This window comes from Panthera onca, chromosome B4, assembly GCF_046562875.1.
Source record: "Panthera onca isolate mPanOnc1 chromosome B4, mPanOnc1 haplotype 2, whole genome shotgun sequence".
NCBI lineage: Eukaryota > Metazoa > Chordata > Mammalia > Carnivora > Felidae > Panthera > Panthera onca.
The window spans coordinates 136,746,538-136,767,259 of NC_138345.1; the positions used below are offsets into that span (position 1 = coordinate 136,746,538).

General features: G+C 63.5%; 1 protein-coding gene across 7 annotated transcripts in view; it reads left to right on the plus strand.

Moving 5' to 3' along the window:
* Nucleotides 1-17,361, plus strand: part of PRR5 (proline rich 5) — a 50,820-nt gene extending 33,459 nt beyond the window's left edge. For 6 of the 7 annotated variants that reach the window (XM_078449338.2, XM_078449337.2, XM_078449336.2 and 3 more), the window contains 6 exons: nt 5,340-5,388; nt 6,807-6,864; nt 10,862-10,953; nt 11,403-11,543; nt 14,712-14,847; nt 16,437-17,361. In XM_078449338.2, the coding sequence (XP_078305464.1) occupies nt 5,340-5,388; nt 6,807-6,864; nt 10,862-10,953; nt 11,403-11,543; nt 14,712-14,847; nt 16,437-16,912 (952 nt within the window). In that variant the 3' untranslated portion in view covers nt 16,913-17,361. Of the gene's footprint in view, nt 1-5,339; nt 5,389-5,531; nt 5,567-6,806; nt 6,865-10,861; nt 10,954-11,402; nt 11,544-14,711; nt 14,848-16,436 lie in introns of those variants that run through there. The other variant, XM_078449341.2, reaches the window with a different exon arrangement.
* The last annotated feature ends 3,361 nt before the right edge of the window (nt 17,362-20,722 follow it).

The window sequence follows — 20,722 nt, forward strand, 5'->3', positions numbered from 1 at the left end:
AGGACCCACCTGTCTAATGACGGGAGTGTCGTTCCCGGAAAGGCAGTCACAACCCGGCCGAACGCCCCTCATTTCCTGTGAATGGCCAACCAGTGAGCACTGGTGAGGGAGCCTGAGACAGACCAGCCGCTCAGAGCTGCCGCTGTGGGCTGGACCCCATCGTCACTTGTGGGGGATCCGCAAGGCCAGCCGCGTTCGTCCTGCTTTGTGATGGAGGAGGCTGAAGCTCAGAGAGGTCAAGAGACTTGCCCAGGGTCACACAGCTGCTCAGGGAGGCATTTCCTACCGCTGTGCCCTTCCCTTCCCGCCCTGTCCCCGTGCCACCCTGTCCCCGTGCCAGCGTCTGGGAAGAATAGGCAGCCCAGGTCTTCATCGGCCCAAGGTGGGAATGAGGGACGATAGGGACAGGGATCGTTCGCGTACAGAGCACCCCAGCTGAGTGGCAGGGCTGAGGGGACCCTTACAGAGAGAGAAACTGAGGCCCAGGGAGGGGAAGGAGCAGCCGAAGTCACAGAGTAGAGGCTTGTTGCCTTTCCCGGGCCCCCTCCGTGTGACCCGGCCAGGGGCTCATCTGGCTGCTACGGGTGGGGCCCCAGGAGCCCGTGTTCCTCACCACGCCCGCCTCTTAAGGAAACAGGAGTTCGTAGGAAGCCTGAGGAATCTGCTGGATGTCTAAACAACAAAGCAACGGGAGATATTTCTAAATCCAGGAACAAGCCAGCCAGCGAGGCCCCCCCGGCACGTCCTTGCCCCCCCCCCCCCCAGTGGCCTAGACAGTGGTCACGATTATCTGGCTCTCTGTTGCCTCCGCCTCCCCACAGGGACTGTACCTCCAGAGCAGGCGGCCTCTCGAGGGAGGTGGGGGAACAGACAAGCCCCCCGGGGCCCTAGGCTCCCCTCTCCAGCCCCAGAACCCTTACTGAGGCACCTTCTCGTCTGCATTTTCCAGATGAGGAAACTGAGGCACAGAGATCGCAGGTTGCTCGTGCTCACGGGGCTGGTCAGTGGAACGGAGACTCAGGTCCCTGACCCCAGGGCCTGTGGGTCCCTCGGGCCTGCCCCCCTGCCCCGCCCCCCATCTCTTCCTTTTCTCCATCACATGGCCACATTAAGTCAAGTGAATTTAATTATGCGTGATATCCGTCGCCGGTCATTAGCTTTGATCTCACGAGAGAGCCCTGTGACGGGAACCATTGATCGTACCATCACCTGAACGTCCGCCTCGGTTCTCGTGGCCGGGAGTGAGATTGGGGTCGAGGGGGGCAGGGGGCGCGGGCATTCCCCGGCTGTGCCCAGGCATGGCCAAGTCCAGAGACGGTGAATAGTAACAAGACTCTGATGTCTGCCCATGACCCTTTCTTCTTTGTTTTTTACATATGTATATACATGTATATATTTTTTTGACATGTCATTCACTTTTTTTTTAATGTTTTTATTTTTGAGACAGAGAGAGATAGAGCGTGAGCGGGGGAGGGGCAGAGAGAGAGACACACACACAGAATCTGAAGCAGGCTCCAGGCTCCGAGCCATTAGCACAGAGCCCGACGCGGGGCTCGAACCCACGAACTGCAAGATCATGCCCTGAGCCGAAGTCGGACGCTCACCCGACTGAGCCACCCAGGCGCCCCGACATATCATTCACTTTTTAAAAATGCACAGTTGAGTGGTTTTCAGCATATTCACGGAGTGGTGCAACCCTCACCCCTGTGTCATTCCAGAACGTTTTCATCACCCCCCCCCAACCCCAAGCCCCTGGCAAATACCAGTCAAGTTTCTATCTCTGTACCTTGGCCTGTCCCGGACGTTTCACGGAACGGAATCGCGCAACGTGCTCCTTCCGTGCAGCCCGGTACCTTCAGGGCTCGTCCCCGTCCGAGCCTGTGTCACTAGTCATTCCCTTCATGGCCGAGTAATACCCCCTGCTCGGGAAACCGCGCTCTGCTTGTCTGCTCACCACTGATCTGTGGGTCGTGGCCACCTCTGGGTTGTCACGGACGTGCCGCTCTGAACGCGCCGTGCAGGGTTTGGTGGGGACGTGCGTCTCCGTCTCTCCCGGGGGCGCACCTGGGCGCGGACGGCTACATCGCGTCACTGCTGTGGTTTGAGGAGCCACCGGCCTCCCTCCGCGGCAGCCGCACCAGCTTCCTTCCTGCGAGCTGCGTCTGAGGGCCCTGCTCCACCACCTTCTCCCGGGGCGGGGGGGGGGATCATTCTAACAGCGCTTGTGGGGGGTGGAGGGAAGTGCTGTCTTGTGGTTTGGGCTCCTATTTCCCCGATGACGCACGACAGGAGCATCACGTGCCCGTTGGCCATTTGCGTATCATCTTGGGGGGAGATGTGTCCCCGCGTCCCCGGCCCATTTCTCAGTGGGATCGTTTATCTTGTTGTTGTTGAATCGCAGGAGTTCTTTATATATTCTGGATCTAGACCCTCGCCACGTACCGATTTGCACATCCGTGCCCCCATCAGTGAGATGTACGCCCGTGTTCTCGGTAGTGACCTTGGAAGCCCGCAGGTTTCATTTCGGCGGGGTCCGGGCCGCGGGTCTAGCCCTCGCTCTTCAGCGGTTCCTTTGACCACCTTTCTCCTGAGGCCCCCCCAGACAGACACGTTTTGCATGATAGTTTCTCCAGATAGAGAATAAGTCACTCTGGGTTGCAGAGGACTCGTGCTTAAGCACCCCGACCTCTTTTTACCCCACTTCAGATGGCATTGCCCCTGCAGGACTCGTGCAGCCCCTACTTTCCTTTTCTTAAGTGCTTATCTCCTTTGAGAGAGAGTGGGCACAGGGGAGGGGCTGGGGGGGAGAGAGAGAGAGAGAGAGAGAGAGAGAGAATCCCAAGTAGGCTGCTCACTGTCAGTGCAGAGCCCAGTGCGGGGCTCAAACCCACGAACCTCGAGATCATGGCCTGAGCTGAAATCAGGAGTCGGTCGCTTAACCGACTGAGCCACCCCGGCGCCCCGCAGCCCCCCTTCTTACACAGTCAGGCCCCCGGTTGCCCTGGTTGTGCTCAGCTGTGCAAGGCCTCTTGCCCCAGGCCCAGCAACCCAGGCCGCTGTACGTTCTGCATTCCTTGTGCCTGCCCTGACCCTGCGGCTCCTGCCAGGGTGACTGTCTGGGGCGGCCTCTCCCCCAACATTCGACGGAACGGCTACTGGTGTGCCTGGGGCCAGGGGGCTCGTGGAGTCCTGAGGGCCATGCGGGAGCCTGTGGGCGCTTGTGGGTGGCCGTGGCCGCGGCCCCTCAGACGACACCCAGGCTGGTCCCCCTGCGGCGCCTTCCCCAAGTGGTGTCCCAGGGTGCAGAAGCCGCCCGGAGGCTCCCCTGTGGGTACAGGAGCAGCCTAACCAGCAGGCCCCACAGGACCTCACCACTTGCCCTCCCCCGGGCCTCAGTTTCCGCATCTGTGGAATGGCCATGGTTCCCTTCGTCGGCAACTGGGAGAGGCGGTGGGCACACATTGGGGGACGCTCGGCCGGACATGCCCTTGGGCTCATGTAGCGGGTCAGCAGCGGGGCAGAGGGTCTGCTCCCCCGGGCCTCAGTTTCCGCATCTGTGGAATGGCCGTGGTTCCCTTCGTCGGCAACTGGGAGAGGTGGTGGGCACACATTGGGGGACGCTCGGCCGGACGTGCCCTTGGGCTCATGTAGCGGGTCAGCAGCGGGGCAGAGGGTCTGCTCCGCCCTGAAGGAGACCATTCGTTCATTCATTCATTCATTCATTCATGTTCATACACACTTCCACCAGCGATGGGCCAGGGAGAGGGCGAGGAGGGCTTCACTGAGCCCTGTATACAGCAGGTGCTGTATACATCAAGGGTGAGCCGTGCCCTCACTTGACAGCCTGGGCCCTTCTGTTCTACCCTCTGGCGTGTCCCAGACCCCAGATGAGGGTCCTGGAGCTCAGTCGGGGGAGGGGCTATCTGAGAAGACTCAGCCTTGGGCCCAAAACAAGACCCTCCCTCCTCGCCCTTTGCTCCCTGGCCCTGCCCAGAGCGGCCCCTCGTGTCTTGCGCGTGGTGACCTTGAGACAGACACCGAGGCTGGACGTGGGGGGGGGTCACACGAGGAGCTGAGGTCACATCTGGTCCTTGGAAACCCAGACAGCTGGGAGGAGGTGGAGGGGCTGGGGCTGGGGGCTGGCGGCAGAGGGTCACCTGGCTTCAGACGGGTCAGCACCCCGTCCCCTCGCTGTCCCGGCAGAGCTCAGCCTGCTGAGCGCCTCCGCTGCTAACTTCACAGCCACGCGGGGACGGCGTCGGGCTGTGACGTAGTGTGGGTCCCGTAGTAAGAGAAGCTGCCCGCCAGGGGCGTGGGACAGGGCCCCGGGGCTGCCTTTGCTCTGAAAGGCAGGTTCCTCGTCCATCCCGCCCAGGGACACCAGCCCCACCTGTCAGGCGGTTGAGAGCTTAGGTCTGTGCCTGGCCTGGCTGTGGCCCCCGGGAGCTGTCAGGAAACGTGTCCCTCCCTGTGCCCCCGGCCCCATCTCTGCTCCTCTGGATCCCGCCCGAGCCCCAGGCACCAGGGAGGACAGCCGGTCAGCCGCTGGGGTGCTAGCTACCTCCCACAAGGCACCTGTCCTCTGTGTGTCACTTAGCCCCCGGGGTCCCGCTTTCAGTTCCACTGGGAAGGTAGAATGTAGCCACCCCTAAAAGGCCTTTGAGGACCAGAGCACCTACTTAGTCGGGGGGAGGGAGGCGAGTTCAGTGCCCCCCAGGCGTGCCCACACATGCACACACACAGCTACAAGGCCGAGAGGAGACGTGAGGTTGAGCGTTGGGCCTACCGTTGACCTGTTCCAGGCTGTGCGTGGTGTGGAACGGGACGCCCGCCGTTCTCTCTGCCCCCAGAGCGGCGCAGTGAATTGTCAACGTATGTACAAAGGATGAGGTTTGGATCCTAAGTCGGTGTGTCCTGTGTGGCCTCGGACAAGTCCCTTGACCTCTCTGAGCCTCCTTTGCCTCACTTGTAAAAGGGAACCATACTCAGCACCTACAGCGGGAGGAGAGAGCCCAGAGGGTGCGGGGCGGCGAGCTCCGGGGCCAGGCAGGCGGAAGAAGGGGTGAGCCGAGTGGTGGAGGCCCAGCACGGCCGGGGTGGGGTGGGGGTCTCCCCGAGAACGTGAGAGGTGCTCGCCCTCCGGAGAGGTGTGGCAGGTGGCGGCGGGTGTGTAAAGAGCCACAGCTGAACGCCGCGGAGGCCCGAGGCCCACCGAGCCCCCGCAGGGCTGGGGCAGGTGGGACAGGCCAGCCTCCCGCTGCCCAGCCGGCCCCCTGGTCCCCACCGCGTGGCCTCTGAGTCCTGCTGCCGCTCACTGTCGTGTCCCCTCCTGCCCGCAGGCAGCTGCTGAAGACAGAGCTGGGGTCCTTCTTCACGGAGTATCTGCAGGTGGGTGGTCTGTGCCCTCCAGGGGGCGGGGTTGCTTTCCGCGGTGGCCAGAAGGGCCGGGGTCACCCGCTCTCGGTGGGCGTGTGGAGCACAGGCTTTCCGGGGCTCTGCCTCCCCTTGACTCAGTTTCCCCGTCTGTGCAGCGTGGATTGTCGTGAAGGTTAACGGCGACGGGCAGGTAAAGTATCAGCATTCGGGGTCGTTAGGGGTTGTGCGCCTCCTGGAACACCGGCCTTGGGGGCTCCCAGACGTCCGCATTTGGGTCACCGTGTGGCGTCAGCAACGCGAGGCCTCTGTGTCCCCGGCTGTGCCTCAGTTGACATCCGTGACCCCTCATCTGGCCAACAGGCCTGCAGAGTCACGAACACATGCTGCCTGTCCAGGTCACCAGCCGGGAGGGGCCGGCAGAGGGCCCCCCCTTCCCGTGGGTTCAGGGCTGCTCTTCTCATTTAACAGCTTTGCCGCGGCGTGATTCCCGTGCAGCGCCCCCGTTTAAAGCGTGTGGTTCGGGGCGGGGGGGCTCCTTGTCCTCCCCTCTGGTTCCAGAGCCTCCCCAGCGGAAGCCCCACATTTAAAAATAATTTCTTAACGCTTATTTATTTGTTTGGAGAGAGGGAGACGCAGCATCCCAAGCAGGCTCATACCATCCACGCAAAGCTCCCGACGTGGGGCTCAAACTCGCGAACCGCGAGATCATGACCTGAGCCGAGACCAAGAGTCGGACGCTTAACTGACTGAGCCCCCAGGGGCCTCACGTTTCTAAACATCCTCCGTTCCCTGCTCCCCGCAGCCCCTGGCAGCAGCCATCTGCTCTCTGTGCCAGAATGTTCCTATTCTGGAGACTTCGTGTCAGTGGCCTTTCAAGCCTGCTGCTCCCGCGAGCATGGCCTTAGCGAGGGGCATCTGTGTGCGACCATCAGCGCCCCACTCCTTTTGCCGGCCAAATAATATTCCACTGTGCGGAGACACCCCGTTTTGTTTGTCCTCCCGTCTGTCGGTGGCACTGGGCTGTTTCCACCTTCTGGCTGTTGGTGGTGCTAAGGCCACACGGTGTCGTTCTCGGCCAAGACCCCGGGGGCAGCGTGACCGCGTGCACCGCGCACTTTGGGCCTCAGGTCACTGATGGCGCTTCACGCGCCAGGACGTCCGGCACGGGGCCCCTCTTGCCCGAAAGGTCTTCCTTCGCCGTGGGATGTGAAGGCAGCCACCCGCCCGACTCGGCTTGTCTCTGAGGGGTCCCCACGGCCACCTCCCGTCTGACCAGCCCCAACAGTTGTCACTGCCCTCCGGGGGGGGCGGCTGAGCTGACGTTCACCCTTGGGCCTCAGCTGTGGCTGGGGGACTCCCGGGGGCCTTGCCTGCCGGCCCCCACCCCCCCCCCCCAAAGCAGTGACGGCATCTCTGTGTGTGGCTTTCAGAACCAGCTGCTGACGAAAGGCATGGTGATCCTGCGGGACAAAATCCGCTTCTATGAGGGTGAGTCTGGCGGCCCCGTGGCGGGGACCGGGCGCCCGGCCACCCTCCCGGCTGGTGTGGCCGCTGGGCGGCGTGACGTTGCCGGCCTTTTCAGTGCCCCCACGGCTCTGGGTGGGAGGGCAGGAGAGGCGGGAAGACCACGTCTGACCCCAGGAGGGGACCTTACTGGGGAGAGCGTGTGCCCTCCCACGACCTGCGAGAGCCCGGGGGTGCTGAGAGCCATCGGGGGAAAGGCCCTGCCTCCCCTCGCTGCCCCCGGGGCCTTCTGCCGCCAGCGAACCCCGTCCCAGCAGCCCGGAGGAGCCCCAGTTTGAGGACCAGGGAACTAGCTTAGGGCAGAGGTTTGCCCTGATGCTCCTGAAGGGGGAGGCTGGCAGGGGGCTGCTTCCTGGCTGGGCACAGCTGCCCTGTGGGGTTTGGGGGGCCTCAGCTTGGCCCTGGGCCTTCCAGACGAGTTTTCTCTTTTAAAGTTCACACCCACCCGTGAGACCTTCGGGTCCTTGTCCCCTTCACGGCTAGTGGCAGCTCAGTGATGACAGGGGCTCCGTCTGCAGCCGCGCTGGGAGCAAAGGGTGGGGGCAGGTTCGAGCCCAGGCCAGCCCGGCCCCGGCCCCCACGAGCTCCAGCGGGCCTCTGCAAGCAGGGAAGGATCTTCAGGCTCCCGCGCCCTCGGCCTCGGGGCAGCCACGACGCTCGGCCTCCTTGCAGGAGAGAATTGGCGTAGGGAAAGATGGAGTCACGGGAGGACCCGGCCAAACCACGCCGCCTTTTCCGAGGCCGGTTTCGTTGCAGGCCCTGCACCGAGTTCAAGCCCCAGAACGTTTCTGAGCACGTTCCGTGCACCAGGCACCGGGCACGTGCTTCCTCTGTGCCGGACCGTCCTGAGTGTTTTCCGGCTACCGATCCGTTGGGTCTCCCGACGACCCTGCGAAAGGGCCGTCATCGCTGCAGCCGCTGCACAAAGAGGGAAACCGAGGCACCCAGGCCTGCTCTCTGGGCCCACGCTGCTGCCTCGGTTCCCACTCTGATCCTGGAAAGAAGGGGTGCTAGCCCATTTCGCAGAGCAGGACGCCGAGGCCAGTGGCCTGGTGGGTGCCGGCTGAACTCAGAGCCGCTTGTCCCCCGGTCTTCCTGTACCCCCTGCTTCTGTCGGGCGGAAGCTTCGGGGCAGGAGCCCGAGAAGGGCCACCAGAACCAGTCGAGGGGAGGCGGAGACAGAGACCGCCAGAGGTTTAGGCTGGCTTCCTGGAGGAGGCAGCAAAGGAAGCCAGCCGGGCAGGGCAGTGGGGGTCTGGCGCCGGGCGGAGACGCCCTCCCACGCCCGTCTCCTTACTCGGCACATTCCAGCGCGCTGTGCCTCCCACCAGCTCCGGACCAGCGGAGCTGGGATCCTCAGAGAAGAGAAGCTTTGTGCGGCTTAGTGGAGTCGTGCCTGGAGCGGCCGTGTCCGCCAGGCCACCCAGCAGGGGAGTGCCGGCCCCAGCCGGCCTCCCCAGGCCTCGGGGGCAGGCATGGAGCCCCAGTCCGGGGGCCGCAGGGCCTGGCCTGCAGTTCCCATCCAGCCCAGCTGGGGACACAGACACGGACCGGAAGGTGGCAATTCAGTGTGAGGACTGTCAGGGTGAAGGGAAGCCGTGGGGAAGGAAGAGTCCGTTCCGTCTTGGCAATCAGGGAGGGCTGCACGGAGGTGGTGGTCCTGGAGTCAGGCCTCAAAACGTGGTCCGTTCGGGAGGACGTTTGGCCCCTTCAGTACATACCGTGGGGACAGCAGCTGATGCCGCACCCTGAGGGTCAGCCTCTGGAACCCACCCCACCCGCCTCCTGCCCCCATGTGGGTCCCAGGGGAGCTCTTCCTTGAGACCCCTCCCTGTGGCCAGCCATGTCTTCACCTGTGCCTCTGCTGGAGGGGGATGGGTGGTCTCACGCGGGGTGGCCCCAGGACCTTGCTGCCTACCCCCCCGCACTCCCTCCGGCCTCCAGCGAGGCCTTGGACGTCAGCTCCCAAGCGAAGAGAGAAGCAGGAAGTCCGGAGGGACAGCCTGGAGGGGGAGTCCCTCTCCTGGGCCATTTCTGAGGGTGTGGCTCGGTGGTCTTCGCTGCAGCCAGGACAGTCCCCTCAGCGGGCAGGCACGTGAGACCTCCCCGGAGGGGTGCAGGGTGTCCCGCAGGCTCCAGGCCCCGTGTGTATGAGGACACCCGTGACGCCCGCCCTACGGAGGATCACGCTGGGGTCCCACAGCAAAGCAGAGCAGGGCCCCAGCGCCGTGCCGCCTGACTCTGCCCACTGACCACCCCGTCACCGCCCCCCTCCCCCGGCACCCCTAGATCCCAGCGGAGAACGTGGCCAGTGGGCGAGGCCGTGCTTCCCGGCCCCTCGTGCCCTCGTGGGGCCCAGAGTCTGTTTTACGACATCTGCCTTCCACAGCATTTCCGCCCCGTGGGCTGGAGGACGGCCCGCGGACGCCGGCCTGGCCGGTGCCCAGAGCCACCCCACGGCCGGCCCAGGGAACTGAGCCGTCTTTCTTCTTGCCCCCAACGGCGGGGACCTGAAGGGACCTCTGGAGGGCAGGGCTCCGCAGAGCTAGGTGTGGGCCCCCAGGGAGGGTCAGGAGCCGGCCGCCGGCTCGGAGCCTCGGTGCCGGCAGATTGGCCGTGCACAGAGGCCACGCCACCTCAGCTGGGTGGGCTTTCCTGGGGCTGCCCCCTCCCGGAGCCCTACGCAGATTGGGGGGCTTTATGGGCGGGGGAGGGGTGGGGCCCAGAAACCAGAGAAAGTAAGGAGGAGCGGCAAAGGCCCCTGTGCAGCCCCCTGGCTGCCGTGGAAGCGTCCAGACAGCCCCACGTGAGCAGTGTGGTCTGGAAAACCAGCCAGTCTCCAGTCTGGCTCCCAGAGGGTTGGGGGGGGTCCCACCAAACAGAGGCTTTGGTGACACATCCCGGGGCCTGCTTGTCTGAGACCCCGCAGCCGTTCATTCTCGCTTTCCGTCCAGTCCAGGCAGGGGGGGCTGAGGGCTCAGCGCTTTGCACTTGCTGGGGGAGCCCAGAGCCGGCTTGGGGACACCTCTGTCCTCAGCCTCAGGGGCTGTCCTCCCCGAGGATGGATGCTCCTTCCCCGGGGCTGGCGGAAATGCCCAGAGCTTGACCACGTGCCTCCTTTCCACCCCGAGGATGTCAGTCAGCCTGGCCAAACCATCCTCCTAAATCAGCTTGGATGGATGGCACCTCCTCCAGGAAGCCCTCCCTGCCTGGTTCTCTCCACTTCCTCTCCTGCCTGGGGCATGTTGCTGCTCTTGGATGTGGTCTCCCTGGCTCCCCGGATCCCACCTCAGGCAGCCCGGGGTGGCAGGGACCCGCGGCCTGAATCTCTTGGAGACTCCGACTCTTTGCCCGTTGAGGTCACCCCTTCAACGGACAGATGACTGTGCTCATAGCTGCTATTCAGGGTCCTGCCTCCGTGTCCTGTGATGGGTCTGGGGACCTTTGAGGCTCCTCTGGGTACCCAGCGCGGGCTCTGGAAACACCTGCATGGGTGGATGGATCCCCCACCTGCTTGAGGGTCACCGTGGGAATCGGACGGGACCGGGATGTGCGCTGCGGCTCCGGGGGCGGGGGCGGGGGGGGTCCTGTGTGGGCCTGGGGTGTGACGAGGGACCAGGAACCAACAGGCAGCACTAACCAGCACTCTCTCCGCCCCAGGCCCCGTTTCAGCCCATCTCATCCCTGCAGCCCTGGGAGGTGGCCCTTTCACTGTCCCGTTTTATTAGTGGAGAGGCTGAACGGCGGACTCCGGGCCACGGAGCTGCTGAACGCTCTGTGCTGTCGACCTGGGGGCGGGGGGCGCCTCCCGGGGTGGCGGGGGGGGGGGGGAGGCCCGGAGCCGGGCCCTCTGCTCCTGTGTCCTCCTGCGGACGGGGGAGGACTCCCACCCCGGGGGGACCTGCAGGGTCTGCCACGGCCCTTTCAGGGTAAGCGCAGCGACGGCTCCCTGTGCCCACAGGACAGAAGCTGTTGGACTCGCTGGCGGAGACGTGGGACTTTTTCTTCAGTGACGTGCTCCCCACACTGCAGGCCATCTTCTACCCGGTGCAGGCGAGTGGCCCCTGCGGCTGTGGGACCCCCAGGGCCCGGGGGGGGGGGGGGGAGGGAGGGGCGCGGCCCGTGCTGGCCTCGCTGCAGGCCCCCCGGCCCGGTGATGGGCAGGTGCCTGGACCTCCCAGAGCCTGTCTCCCACCCACAGTCTGGAAAGAAGGCCGGTCCCCCCCCGTCCGGGCCCCGTAAGGCCCTGAGCAGCGCGGAGTAGGCTGTGCCCAGCACACGGTCGGGGCTCGGCCAGGGACCGCGACCCTCCCCTCGCCTGAGGAAGCTGACGGGGCCCTGTCTTCAGGACGAGGGTCATCCAGGGAGGAGGACGGGGTGGAAGGGGCCTGAGGGCCGGCGGGGCCACGGCCCCGGGTCTGGCCCCCGATGTGTGGACGCGGAGGGAGGCGGGGGTCTCCCGTGACGGCCGCCGGGCGGGGCACACCGTTCTGTGTCTGCAGGGCAAGGAGCCGTCCGTGCGCCAGCTGGCCCTGCTGCACTTCCGGAACACCATCACCCTCAGCGTGAAGCTGGAGGGGGCGCTGGCCCGCACCCACGCCCGCGTGCCCCCCGCCATCGTGCAGATGCTGCTGGTGCTGCAGGTGGGCGGGGCCCCCGGGAGGCCACGGTTCGCTCCTGCGTCGGGGGCGTCCGGGGAGGGGGCGGGGGGGGGGGGCAAGGCCAGGCTCCCCGGGCCCAGAGCACGTGACCTGCCAACAGGGGAGGGGGGGGTTCGAGAGAAGCGGAGCCCGGGAGCAGGCACGGGCCCACGGCCGCGCCTTCACGCCCCTCCCGCCCCGCGACGGTTCCAGACGTTTCCGGGGCACGTGGCTTCTCCCCGAGAGGGCGGCCTTGGGAGGGGGCCGGCAGCTGGGGGCGAGTGGCCTGGCCGAGACAGCAGAGGATCCCGCGGGCCACCGACAGCCTTTACTGCAGACAGGGTCTTTTGCAAACCGCTGCGCCCCAAGCCCCGTGACGGGCACGGCACCCCACGGTTTGCCGGCTTACCCTCCAGGGTGACAGGACGGACGCAGGCACTATCAACCACCCCGTTTCACAGGTGGGAAATAGGATCCTCGCTTGCCCAGAGCCAAGAGGGCCTGGCCTCACCCACGTCTGACAGGCTCCGAGGTCCTGTTCTTCCTCCTCGCCCCCCACCCCCACCGTGCACGCGGGCACCCTTGATCAGGGTCTGCGAGGTTGGTCCCGGGGTCCCGGGCAGCCCAGCCCGTGCGGATTCCAGGGCAAGGGAAGGGCGGATGAATGTCGGGGTTTGAAGGGTCCCAGCGGCAGGTGAGAGCTGGTGGTCGTCCTGGCAGCCAAGCAGGATACGGGACGGGCCCGCCGCCGGGCTTTTGAAGGGTTTAGGTTAGACCTTGGCCGGTGGAAGCAGGGTGTCTCAGCCTCTTTCTTCACCTGGGTGACACAGTGGAACCACCTGCCTGCAGGGCAGGTTCCAGGATGAGGGGGAGAAATCAGACGTAAAGCCCTCTGTGGTGCTTCTGGGAGCCCGCGGTGGCCGGGCTGGGATTTGGGGCCAAGACGGAGGTCCCACCTGGATCCCGGCACCCAGGTGGGTGGCCAGGCTGGGGCGGTGCTGCCCCCTGGTGGCCCGTGTGCCTGACGCAGCGTCCTGGGCTTAGCACCGTTCCCCCACTCTCCTCCTGGCCTGCGCTTTGAGCGACCTCGTCTCACACCCCCAGTGAACTCGTCCCAGATAGATCTGAAGGCACAAATGCTGGTTAGCCTGTGCTGAGGGCCTACTGTGTGCCCTTTGCTTCACCAGCAGTCAGTCCCTTCCCCCCACCCCCCACCATTGCTGGGGCCAGAGGCAGTTCCGGGGAATGTGGGGTCCCTCGTGCCCATCTAGATGGCTTATGGGGTGCCCGTGGAATCCCGCCCCCCAGACCTTTGGCGTCGGTAGTGATGGCTCCTCTCTCATTCTTGACGTTAGGAATTCGTGTCTTCCCTTTACTGGTTGGCCTGGCAGGAGGCTTAGCGACATTACAGACCTTTTCAAAGAGCCCGCTTGTGGCTTTTTCTCTGTCGGTTCCCTGTTTCGGTCTCATTGAGTTCTGCTCTTACTGTTTCTCATCTTCTGCTTCCTTTGCTTTTCTTTTTCTGGTCTCCGCTTAGATGGCTGACTTTCACGCTTTGTCTTTTCTAATATATATCCGTTCGAGGCTACGCTTGCCCTCAAAGCACAGCTCTCAGCGCATCCGGTAAATGTGGATCTGTTTTCATTTTCATTTGTTTCCAATCGTTTTAAGATATTTGTGAGGCTTTCTTCCTTGATCCACATGTCATTTAGAAGTGAGGGAGTTTCTTAGTCTCCACGTATTTGGGGATTTCCCCCAGTTATCTTTCTGTTCTTGACTCCTGGTTCAGTCTCGCTGGGGTCCGAGAGCAGGTATTGTATGATTTTTTTTTTTTTTTAATCCTTTTAAATTTGTGAAGCTGTATTTTACGGCCCAGAATGTGGTCTGGCTTGGCAGATGTTACGCGTGGGCTGGAGGAGAACACGTGTGTTCTGCCTTCGATGGGTGAAGGACGGCGATTAGGGCCAGTCGATCGGCTGTAGTGTTGAGTTCGATGTGTCCTTCCCGAGTTCCTGCCGGGGCCGGTCTGTCCCTGCGCGAGCACGGGGTCCCCCCACCGAGGGAGCGGACTAACTCCCGCGAGTTTCGCCTCACACCATCTGACGCTCTCGTCGGGCGCAGGCACATTAGAGGTGGTTACGTCGTCCCAGAGACTTGACCGCTTCATCGTGGCATAGCGACCTTCTTGACCCCTGCTGACTTTCCTTGGTCTGAAGTCCACCCTGTCTGAAATCAGCTTAGCTGCTCCGGCTTTCCTGTGACTGGCGTCGGCGTGCAGGGCTCTTTCAGCCCCTTACTTTTAATTTGTGTGTGGGTTTCTCGGGGGCAGCATGTCGGTGGACTCTCTGGCCGTCTGCAGCTGTCTCTTGACACGTTGCGTCCAAGTGTATCTTGTCCTGTGAGCAGCTGGCAACCCCCTAGAAGAGAGGCGTCTGCTCCCGTGGATTCAGACATTCATTCGGCGAGCACTCACTAATGGCCTCCCATGTGCCAGCCCTCTGCCTCGGCTGCTGGGGACACAGAGCTTGCCCCCCCCCCCCCCCCCCACTCCCTGCATCAGCAAGACCAAGGCTGTCCTGGGGGCGGCCGCCTTCCTCAGGTTTTGGCCCTAATGGAACCGGAGGGGGTAGAGATCCCTTCACAGCCCTGGACAAGGGGGCTCGGGGAGGAGGTGGACGGGACCTGGCCGGGCCGGCAGATGAGGGGCAGGGCTGGCTCGACCTGCTCTGCCCGTAGCGCTCTATGGGTCGAGGGCAGGGGGCCCCAGGGCATGAGCTGCCCTCGCTGGGGGAGGTCAGCTACTGTCTCCCCGAGGGCTCCCAGAGGGAGGAGACTCTATCCCAAAGGGCAGAGCTCGGAGTGCTCAGCCTGGCTTAGCCACCGGGCCCTTTTCCACGGGACGTCACATGCTTTCGGACCGCGCCGGCTGCTGTGCGCAGAGGGCAGGCTCCAGGGTGTCGAAGCAGGAGAGGGACTCGGCGGCCCCAACTCGAGAGAGAGGGCAGAGGGGGGAGGTCACTGTGTGCCCTGCGATCGGGGCAGAGACCCCGTGGGAATGGGGAGAAGGGACGGGCCGTTTGTGGTGACCTTTGAGCTGAGGCTGGCTGGGCCAGGGAGGCAAGGAACAGGCCATCTAGTGACCACCTGCCTCCCTCCCTCCCTCTCTTGCAGGGGGTGCACGAGTCCCGGGGTGTGACCAAGGACTACCTGTGTCTGGAGACGCTGATCCAGAAGGTGGTGTCGCCCTACCTGGGCACCTACGGCCTCCACTCCAGCGAGGGCCCCTTCACACACTCCTGCATGCTGGGTAGGGCTTGACTGGGCCTGGGGCGGGAAGCTGGGCGATCACTGGCCCCGTGCACCTCTGCCCAGGGTCCAGGCCTCCCAGTGAACAGACGGCCAGAACCACACCCCACTGGGCATTTGCTTTTCGGTCATGAAAGCAGGAGCCCCGCTATGTGCCGGGCCCCGGACCCACTAGGGCCTGGGGTCCCTCCTTCAAGAACTGAGGGGGGCCCGGCAGGCAGACACCGTGTACGGTGATGCGTCGACCCCCCTGAGAGCCCCGCAGGGGCCTCCGTGTTCCCAGTGGGGTCACATCTGTGCTCAGTCCTGAAAGTCGAGACCGGCCGGCAGAGGCCGCGGCATGTGCAAAGGCCGGGAGCCCGAGAAACCTACCTTGTTTGCAGAATCGCAGGGGAGGGGGAAGGGGGGAGTGAGGCTGCCTGGCTTGGTGCTCCTTTAACAGAGGGCCCGCTGGTTCGTTCAGCCCTGTAAACAGAGTGGCTCCTATGTGCCGGCCCCTGTTCTTGGCCCTGAGGGATCGGCAGAGACCAAGCCCCACCCACATGGGCTCTCGCCACCAGGGAAGGCAGACCAACGACTAAACGGTCCCCAGAGGAGTCCCCAAGGTGACCCATACCCAAGTGATAAGAGGCCTGTGGGTGGAAAGCCCAGGCCAGACTGGAGGGTGACGGCTGAGCTGAAGGACCAGGAGGAGCCAGGCCTGGGAAGAGGTGCACGTAGCGCGTCCTGGACGGAGGGGACAGAGGCAGGAGGGCCACAGGGAGGAGAACTTGGACCCTGCCCGGCTAGGAAGGAGCCTCTGGCTCCCGCCCCGGAAAGGCCGCTGAGCCGCTGGCCGTGCGCAGTGCTGCCACCTAGGGTTCACTCTGCGGAACTGCAGGGCCCCGAGTGGGAGCCTGAGCTCTGCCCACCTCTCCCTTCCCACCCCCGCTGTCCTCTCCTGCCCCCCAGCCCGGGGCGCCCACCACACCACACTCGGAATAAAACCTCAGCCACGACCTCACGTGGAAAGGCCTTTTGTCATCCTGCCTCTGTCCTGGCATTTCACCACTTCCTGACCTATGGCCCACCCACGTGGGCTTGTCACCCCCCCCCCCCCCGCCACACACACACACACACACACACACACACACACACACACTGGGACTCCTCCAGGCAGGAGCTGAGTCTGCCTGGAAAGTGCTGGCTAAGATTTTTGACTGCACAGGTGGGGAAACTGAGGCATGTGTGCCTTTGAACCAAGCAGTTGACTTGAGCACCCTCCACCCACCCCTGCCCAGCTCCTGCCCATCCAGGGTGAGGCTGGGACTCAGGAGGGAGAGGAAGGCGTCTCCTCGGGGCAGACGCAGTGTCAGAGCTGGGGTGGGAGTCCGTGCACCCCTCCCTCACTTGCCAGGCCGCCCCCGCAGAGGGGTGAGGTGGGGCTGGGCCGGGGGTCTGCACTCACTGGGCTTTTCCCCGGGGCCGCCCGTTCCTGCAGAGCTAAGCACACGGCAGGTGCTGGCGAAGGAATGGCCTGGAACACACAGGTGCCCCCGTTTCCCGAGTAGACGCCTCCCGCCCTGACCCCTCGTCTGCCTGTCTCTGCAGAGAAGCACCTCCAGCGTCGCTCCCGCTCAGGGGACGTCCTGGCCAAGAACCCAGTAGTGCGCTCTAAGAGCTACAACACCCCGCTGCTGAACCCCGTGGCAGAGCACGAGGCCGAGGGCGCGGCTGCTGGCGGCCCGGGCATCCGCAGGCACTCGGTCTCCGAGATGACGTCCTTCCCCGAGCCCCAGGGCTTCTCCGACACGCCTGGCCAGGGCCCCACCGCGGCCTTCAGACACTCTCCGGTCCCCCCGTCGGGGCCCTGCCCCAGCAGACTGTATCCCCCCGCCCAGCCCCCTGAGCCCTGCCCAGACCCAGCCCTCGGCTCCCCTCCCTCCTCCAGCCCGGAGAACCTGGTGGACCGGATCCTGGAGTCCGTGGACTCGGGTTCCGAAGGGATCTTCATTGACTTTGGCCGGGGTCGGAGCTCTGGCACGGCTGAGCTCGAGGGGACCGGGGACCGGCAGAGCGTCGTGTGAGGGCCTCGCGTCTTCACCGACCCCGTGTGCGTGTGCCTGTGGGGTGCGTGCGTGCGAGAGGTTTTGTTTTTACTCTGTCCCGTCCCATCCCGTCCGCCATTCCTGAGTCTTTGCTGGAAAAACCGTCACCGCCCCGGCCCCCGGCCCCACCCCATGCTGGGTCGCACGGGCCGCCGGGGGCACTGGTCAGCCACGTGTGCGCGGAACAGACACGGCCACTCTGGCCCTCCGGCGTCCCCATCCGCAGAGACTGTGAATCCTGTGGCTCAGCCAGGCCTCCGGAATGACTCCCAGAGCAACGGGGGGGGGGGGGGGTCGGTGGCAGACCCCCCTCCCCCTTCCCCTCACCTCAGGCCACGACGTGACCTCCTTGTGCCAGCCTGTCCCAGACCCTCCCAGCAGGGCGGCCGCGGGCAGGAAGAGGATAGAATAAAACCTGTCTGCCCCCATCCTGAGCTCGTGTCTGCGACGCCAGGCCCCAGGTGTCCTCCCGCGGTCCCCACCCTCAGATCTCGCCCACCACCCGCGCTGGGACCACCCCTCCCCGCTCCCAGAGCAGGGGGGTGGGGGTGGGGGCTCCCGTTGCCTAGTTTCTGTGTCCCATCCTGACAGCGGGGCCCCTGGAGGAGGAGCTGGACAGCCTCAGGAGTGGCTGGGACCACAGCGGGTAGGGGCACAGTCTTAAAGGGTCAGGGGTTGGCGTGGCCACCAGGGGGGGAAGGGAGTGCGGGGGTTTCTCCTGGGAGGGGGGGGGATGTTTTTGCACCAGGTTAGAATCCAACCCCCTGGCCCCATTCAAAGGACCCACCCCTCCCGGAGTTTTCTGCTGGAGGTGGGGTGGGGAGTGTCCCATGAGCAAACAACAAGTAGACCGCCTGGTGAGCAGTCCTAACGGAAGGGGGACTGGGGACTCTTGGGAGTCGGGTGGCCAGGGAAGGGAGGCCAGTGCGGAGTCACAGGAGCCCCCCGCCCGCGGGCATCCGCTGGAAGAGCCGTCCGCATGGACAAGTTTCTCCCACCTACCGGGAAAGACCAGCCAGGAGCCCCTGGCTCGTGCAGACGCGGGGTGGGGCAGAGGAGCCCCGAGGAGCTCAGTCTTGTCACTTGTACCAGAATGTACCTACCACCTTCACAAGGTTCACAACCACTTAGCACTCAGAAGGTGCTTTAGGAACAGGTAGGGCTCGGCCCGGCAGCTGGGGAGCAAGAGAGTGACCCCAGCCTCCGGGGAGCTGGGCTCGGGGTTGGGAATTGGGCCGGAAGGCTGTCCCCGGTCCGAGAACCAAAGGGAAAGGCCGTGCTGCTCGGCCGATGGGGCTGAGATCCCTGCACTGCCCTCCTTGGCTCCCAGCTCCTTCATGGAGCTCGGGACAAGCTCGAGACCAGCTAATGTTGGGGTGGGGGTTGGGGGTGACCATTATCAGCAGGGTCCCCTCAAAGCAGAAGGGCCCAGCGAAGGGCGGAAATGGCAGGGACCTGGCTGGCTGGGCTCTGCCCTCACCGGGGTGCTGGGCCCCCTGTTCTGCCCCCACCCCCTAGCGATGACCTCCTCTGTGGGGGTCTGAGCATCCCAGGCCCCTGTGGGCTCCAGCGGCATCTGCCAGCACGTGGGCTCATGGTCAAGTGTGGGCGCTCTGTGGGCGTCCCTGAGCTCTGTGACAAATCCTGCCCCCGGGGGGTGGGAGGGAGGCCCCGTACACCAGCCAGTGGTGCCTCACCTGCAACAGAGAGGCTGAAGCCCCAGGAGGATGGGTGCTGAGCCTGAGTCCCGGCGGGATGGGTGCTGAGCCTGAGTCCCGGCGGGATGGGTATTGAGCCTGGGTCCCGGCGGGATGGGTGCTGAGCCTGGGTCCCGGCGGGATGGGTGCTGAGCCTGGGTCCTGAAGCAGTGAAGGGCTGCTTCTGCTGGGGCTGCCCCCATACCCCCTTTATTTATTTTTTTTTTTTTTTTATTTTTTTTTTTTTTTAATTTTTTTTTCAACGTTTTTTATTTATTTTTGGGACAGAGAGAGACAGAGCATGAACGGGGGAGGGGCAGAGAGAGAGGGAGACACAGAATCTGAAACAGGCTCCAGGCTCCGAGCCATCAGCCCAGAGCCTGACGCGGGGCTCGAACTCACAGACCACGAGATCGTGACCTGGCTGAAGTCGGACGCTTAACCGACTGCGCCACCCAGGCGCCCCGCCATACCCCCTTTAAAGGAGCCGCTCATCACATTGGCCTGGAACATGTCCACATGTTCTACCCAGCCTTTTTTTTTTTAATGTTTATTTTTGAGAGAGACAGAGACAGAGGGTGAGCAGAGGAGGGGCAGAGAGAAAGGGAGACACGCAATTCGAAGCAGGCTCCAGGCTCCAAGCTGTCAGCACAGAGCCCAATGTGGGACCCGAACTCGTGAACCGCAAGACCGTGACCTGAGCCGAAGTCGGACATTTAACAGACTGAGCCACCCAGGCACCATGTGTTATGCTCAGCCTTGTTCAAAAAATATTGATGGTCATCTACATCAGAACATCTTGTTATAAATTGGTGAATTACATAAGAAAAATCAGGGCCAAGCGTTACATAAATTAGGATAAATGACCAGCTATGGTAGCCCCCGCCCCAAATCCACAGAATGTGTGTGCCTTGGCCTTAGATGAAACACTGGTGTCCCCCCCGAGAACCAAACTTTCTTACGATGAAGGTCGCATCCCTGACCAGGTCTCACTTTGGCCGCCAGGGAGCTCAGGTCAAGCCCCAAGGTTGTGTCTGCCCCACTGCTCTGTTGTTCTCACACCCCAGCCCGCACCCTACCTCCAGTGTCTCCCCCTGTTCCCTCCATGGGATTTGGCACTGAAATTTCGGGGGTAGAGTCAGGGGTCGTGGGACCGGAAGCTCATACAGTGTGGGAGTTTTCTTTAAAAGCAGACTGGAGAGAGATTCCAGTTGTGGAAAAACCCGTACATCTGCAACACCGTACCCCCTGGAAAAGACCTGAGTCCAAGAGAGGCCCCCAGGTGTTAGCCTCATGACTTCCTGGGAGACCTGCTCTGACAGATGAGTCCGTGATCGGTCTGCCCCTATGAGGAGGCCACCTGTCCTGTCCCCAGCCACAGGTCAACGGATCTGTTGAATGAGTGAAATAATTGGGATCGGTCGGCAGCATCCCCAGGGAACCTTCTCCAATGGAATGTTTCCTATGCATCCCCAGGGCTGGGGTTTAAGAAACCTTCTTAGTGTTTTTGTCCTTGTTTGTTTGTTTGTGGTAGATTCTGATGACCTTGCCTTTCAAATATGGGATTTTAGGCCCAGCCCACACCTGCCGATGCTACATCTGCATTTCAGCCAGATCCCAGGGGGATCCGGATCCCTGTGCCCCGATCCACACCAGACACTGGAAACCCTCTCGGCCCAAGGCAGGTGCTGCCAAAGTCTGAAACGAAAAGTCCCGCTACATAGTCAAAACCAATAGCACTTGAGGTAGAAACACGTCCAAAAAGCAGGCTGTGGACCGTCGCACGTGTCGGAAGGGGTGCCCCCTTTGTCTGGCGACCTCACCAGATGACGAGGATGGTGAAGAGGGGTGCAGGGCACAGAGGGCCACGCAGCGGGATGATCCGGGGGAACAAAAATTGCATTAAAAAATTCATCTCGAGGGGGGGTGGCGCCTGAGTGGGTCAGTCGGTTAAGGGTCCGACTTCGGCTCAGGTCATGATCTCACAGTCTGTGAGTTCGAGCCCCTTGTGCTGACAGCTCAGAGCCTGGACCCCGCTTGGGATTCTGTGTCTCCCTCTCTCTCTGTCCCTCCCCTGCTCCCACTCTGTCTC